This window comes from Belonocnema kinseyi, chromosome 2 (assembly GCF_010883055.1).
Source record: "Belonocnema kinseyi isolate 2016_QV_RU_SX_M_011 chromosome 2, B_treatae_v1, whole genome shotgun sequence".
Lineage (NCBI taxonomy): Eukaryota > Metazoa > Arthropoda > Insecta > Hymenoptera > Cynipidae > Belonocnema > Belonocnema kinseyi.
Window position 1 is genome coordinate 53071880 of NC_046658.1, and position 5472 is coordinate 53077351.

The following is a 5472-nucleotide window of genomic DNA, read 5'->3' on the forward strand; positions in this document are numbered from 1 at the left end:
AGCTCCAAGGAGATTATGTTGAAAAATAAAAAAAAATTTACCCAAAAAAAATTGTTTTTATACTTCATTCTAAGGACTTATTGAACTACCCTCGTATTATGTAATCAGTGCCCTTCGCAGAAAATCATTGGCGTGATTTAACTCATATGTGCGCGGGTCTACATACAATGGGGTTAGATCCAGTGTCCCAAAGTTTCACTTAAGGGTCTGGTGTACAGGCTTATAAAAATTGATTTTTTTAATCGCTCCAACTCTAGTATTGCGTCTCCAGAATAGCCAACTCGAAACTTTTTGGCGCTCCCGCGCTTCTTTTGTGCTATAGAGTCAGGCATCGCTCGCGCGTACCTGAGTTCGGTGGCGCCAGCCCTGCTGGTCGTCCTATTCACGGCATCAAACAGCCAAAAATTTTATTTTCTATGCATAGCCTTCATTATGCTAGCTCGTTATACCAGATGCTCGTCTTCAACATCGTCCTACAAAATCACTTTTATTTCTAGCCCTCTATACCAGCTGACACCCTTGAGATACCTCCTTTGTGACTCTGGCATGTCCGCCTCGACTAAGAAGGGAGCGTCCGAGTGTTTAAGCACTTATAAACTCCGGTGCCATTCAGACCTTTACATGGCGATCACAACATGGCTTGTGAGCATGAACACTTGCGCATTTAAAGTTCTTCAGAACCACGCGAGCACAATTAATATATCTGAATTAGATTTCAAAATACAGAAGCCATTTCAAAAGCCCCCACTGGATGTGCGAGCACTTTTCGGAATTGTATGGGAATAGGAATTTTTAATACTTGTGCATTTGTGCGCGTTTAAAATGGACTAGATTGCAGCAGATTTCATTCCAGAATGTTAAAAGATACGGCAGGGATATGCGAAGCGTCAATATCCCTCGAGTAAAGGTCGAGTCCCGATTGCAAGTTCTTGTAATAAAGTGTAAATAAGCGCATTAGTTTTATTATTTTATTATTTTTATTATTTTATTATCATTTCACCAGCCCCCCACTTCCTACCCATTTTGGAATGCAGGTTTCGGAAATATACAGGATTTGAATTTTTCAAATACTGGTGCATTTGTCTGCTTTAAGAATTAAATCGAAATTCCTGTTTGCAATGCTGAGATTATAATTTTAATTCAGCACTGGTCATAACTAACATAAACATTTATCTCCTAGTGCTGCACTCAATTTAAGCCTTTTTAAAATATAAGTATGGTGCATATGAGCACATTTAAAGTTGTTTAGAACCATTCATGAACAATCCTGATATTTTCAATATATTGTTATATACAGACACCCCCCCCCCCTCCAACGCAACCACCACCGAAAAGTAAGGCAGTTTTAGGAAATATATGGGAATTTGAATTTTTTTAATGCTCTTATATTCGAGGGCATTTAAAATTTATTTGAATTAGGCGCTTTCCATACAATTTCACTCAGTTTTCAACAATTAAATTTATCGTTGGTCATCACTATGAACATTATTCATGCGTCAATGTGTTGCGAATTTTTAATTTTTGCGAAAGTTTTTGGTTATGCATATAAGCACATTTGAACTATAATACGTTGATGCCCGAAAAATTGATTTCAACCTTAGGACAGGTCGGCCTCTCAATTAAAAACTGTATTTCTACAACTTTGAGCTCGGAAGATGCCCCCTCTACGATACACTTTCGCTCGCTACGTAGTGTAACCCGACACACAATCGTGTTTCACGAATATTGGAGTGCTAGTAGAGGGAGTACATCAATTCGCGGGAATTCTTCATCCACAGTTTCTCATTGAGAGAATTTCACTAGCATTAGCTGGCGCAAAATTTTTAATTGTTGGTACATTTGAGCACGTTTGAAACTAACAGGGATGCTCACCGATTTTTTTTCAAACTAATTTTTAAGGGCAGTTTCATTAGCCCCACCCCCTCCCCATACGCTTTTAATATCTGATGACTTAGTCAGCGTTCGTGTGCAAAATTTTTATATTGGTGGTGCATATAAGCGCATTTAAAGTTCTTTAAAATAGCGTACGATCCTGGGACATTTTCCATTCTGCAATTTTTCATTCATATGCTTTCAAATTATTTAAATCTATTACCATTTTTTGGAACTGTAATCATGATAATCGTGTCACACCCCTGATAGTAGCTAGTCCATTGGTTAATTTATTGGACGAAAAGTGCATATTATAGTGATTTTATTCTGTAAAAGAGACCAAAAAGTGACTGAGTGGCAACCCTGATTATTCTTGACAGTGACTTAAGTACTTCTTTCAGAAATTCCCTGATTCTTACCATCTTTTTTAATCCCTGACTTAACGCAGATTTACAGGTTTTCCAACCATCCCGTGTAGAAATTCAAATGGGGAACTAACCTGGTTCCCGACCAGTAGCGACACGGTAGATTAGTCGGGGGCTAGTCAGGTGACCGGACTTATCCTAGTCGGGGCTTGCTCGGGTACCAGTAGGGGTAATATGATAATACAGTTGTTCCGAACTAATTACACCGTAAAAAATTTCCTGGGGAATTTTCCCAAAAATTGTGCTGACGATAATTTCCAAGATTTAATGGGAAACATATCCTACGATTCTGTTGCGCGAGAGGCAGCACGTCGCCTGCTTGCGGATTTTCTTTAAAGCTACCAGTCCAGAAGTTTTTCTCTTTCCAATTTCAACTAGCTGAAGGATTAGACTTTATCTACATATGGCAAACCTTTTACAGCAATTTAAAAATAAGCATCTATACAAATTTAGAGTTTTATGACTTCCGGCGGGCAATTTTCACCTACATCTATATGTACCTTTTTCAATATGGATTTTCTTAAAATTCCATTTAAAGGTATTCATAAATGTTTCTAGAAATTCGCAATTTTCTAAAAAATACTACAAAAAAATAAGATTACATCTTTTTGTAGATTTTGATCGTTGTTTTTGTAAAAAGTTGATTTTCAAACAAAATTATTAACTTAATAATTATTTATTAAAAATTTTTAAAATGGCTTTGACATTAATAAATCTTTTCTCCAAAAAACGGAGTAAAATTATTCAAAATATTGTGCTAGTTTATCGAATATTTTAGGGCAAAATATCTTCCTGACCATAGAGAAACACTCAAGCATTTTTAGAAAACTTACCTGATCTAAGCATCAAATTAAACATTAGTTTTGGAACGATTCCTTAAGTTTAGTGGGAATCACTAAATTTCCGAAATTTTAGGGAATATTCTAAAACTTTCTTATAAGTTACCCTGAGTTTAGGGAAATTTCCCCCAAAATTGTAGGTATTATCTAAGTTCCTAAATTTTAGGGAATTTTCCTCAATTTTTTCGTGAGTTACAATAAATTTCATGAAAATTTCCCCAAATTTTGGGGAAAATGATTTTTCCTAACGAAAATGTCGATTTTTCCCTTATATTTCTGTGCAAGTATATCTAAAGAAACAACATTCGCAAAGTAGAATACAGTCGATATATACTCGGTCTTTGAAAATCATCGAGAAGACTATTTTCTTCGGGAGAATCGTACTTACTTTTTTTAAAGAATTTATTATATGGGTAATAAATGACAACCAGAACCTGAAGATTACCTGCACGGAAATTAGTGAACGAAAAGTCCCGACCATACCCTGACCAACCACCGACCAGGCCCCGACTGAAATTTTGACAAGAAAAAGCCCAACTAGTCCCCGACTAGGCCCGAGTGGGTACTTCATCCAAATTAATAACTCGTCTGGCCAGCGATTAGTGCCCGACTTGTAATAGGGCCAAATGGTATTATTTCCACACGGGATGTTTTAACATGCTGTTTCTGAAATAAAATTTTGTCATTTAAAAATTTTCTAGAAACTATATTCTAGCTGTTATCATAAAATAAAATCGATTTTTCTTTATTATAGAGTTATGCAGACGAAGATCACGGCCTGTCAGGTGTGCTGGAGCACGCCTACCGTTCCATGGAGGATTTCTTGACCCAATGCCTCGTTCTGGATCCCTCCTAGTGCCTCAAAACTCATTACTTCCTTGTTAGCGACGCCGCACTTGCTTCTGATCTTGAAAGATGTCGACAAAAGCGTCGCCGAAGGAGCCTCGCGGAAGGAAGGAAGATAGGAAGGTTCGTGTTCTTAATGATCGACACGCGAAACGTTCGAATAATAAAAACCGCACCTTCCAAGCTTCTTCTATTATGCTAACATAAGGTCATTTGTTGTTAATGAAATCAAGTTGATCAAAATCGAGTGAATGCTATGGAGAAAGAGAAAATCGTGTGTGTGTGTGTGTGTCTCTGTCTGTCTGCGACAGAGATGGAATGTATCCGAGGACACTTTAGGTACGATAATTAATAATTATTACGGAAAATAAAAAAGGGGATTTCATCATATTTGTACGATATCGTTAAAGCGTTGTATACTCATCATGCATCGTTATACGAGCTCTCTTTGCTATGGCCAAAATTATTCGTATCCTCCCCTGGATGACAACGCACATTCTAGACTCGACTTCAGACAACAAGTGGAAGAATAAACACACAAAATTTCTTAGAAAAGTCCATATGCTTTCTGCCAGTGGCACGAATCTCGAGTGAAAAGTCTATTTCATTTTTAGTATCTAATTATTAATTATTACCGTTCGAAAACGTGACAACTCCCACCAAAAGTTCGATTATATCTACTTCACTTCCGTAGTCGAACTAAAGGAAGTCTTATGTATTGGATTGTATGAAAATAACGATGAATTACGTTTGAACTATTATTGAATATATTAGAAGCCGTTCTTAAACTAAGTTACTAATTGGAGGGGGCAGGAGAGGGCCACGCAAAACACGGCATTTTTCTAAAGCCATCTTTTTTAGTAAAAAATCCAAGTACTTGCTTGAAACTCATAAAACTTTGTTAAACAGATTTTTTTAGTTGAAGATGTACCTCTGGTTACAAATTTAAATATTCCATTTAAAAAGAACAAATGATGAAATCCTTTTGTTGAAAATTTAATTGTTTTTTGAAGATTCATCATTTCAGTCGAAAATTTATCTCTATAGATGAAAATTTAACTACTGTGACCCCTAGAGTTTGTGTTGGCTTTAGGACTGACGGTGGTCTTATCTCTGGGGACTCCGAACTCTTTTGTCACTCTCCTGTTTCTCTCTCTCGCTGCGTCAATTCTCGGAAGAACTAACTCTGGAGGCCCTATCTCCCGGGCTCACTGTATTTCGTTAAAAATTTCTTCTTTTTTCCTTTACAAGAATTAATTTTTTCAACTAAAAATATAATTATTCCATTTTTTGTTAAAACTTGATATATTAAATTGAAAAATGATCTTTTCAAGTTAAAAGTTTAACTCTTTTGCTCCAAACTTTATGTATTTTGTTGAAAATTCGCATTTTGGTAGTAAATTTATCTACTTGGTTGAAAATTCATCTTTCTTGGTTAAGAAAATAACTGTTTGCTTAAAAATTAATCTAATTTTGTTGAGAATTCAACT

At 36.1% G+C, this 5472-nt stretch overlaps 1 protein-coding gene across 3 annotated transcripts in view; it reads left to right on the plus strand.

Moving 5' to 3' along the window:
- LOC117168311 (inactive dipeptidyl peptidase 10) overlaps positions 1–5265 on the plus strand; it is a 236026-nt gene extending 230761 nt beyond the window's left edge. For all 3 annotated transcript variants that reach the window (XM_033353870.1, XM_033353871.1, XM_033353872.1), the window contains one exon: positions 3891–5265. In XM_033353870.1, coding sequence (XP_033209761.1) covers positions 3891–3992 — 102 coding nt within the window. In that variant the 3' untranslated portion in view covers positions 3993–5265. The remainder of the gene's footprint in view (positions 1–3890) is intronic.
- Positions 5266–5472: the final 207 nt, after the last annotated feature.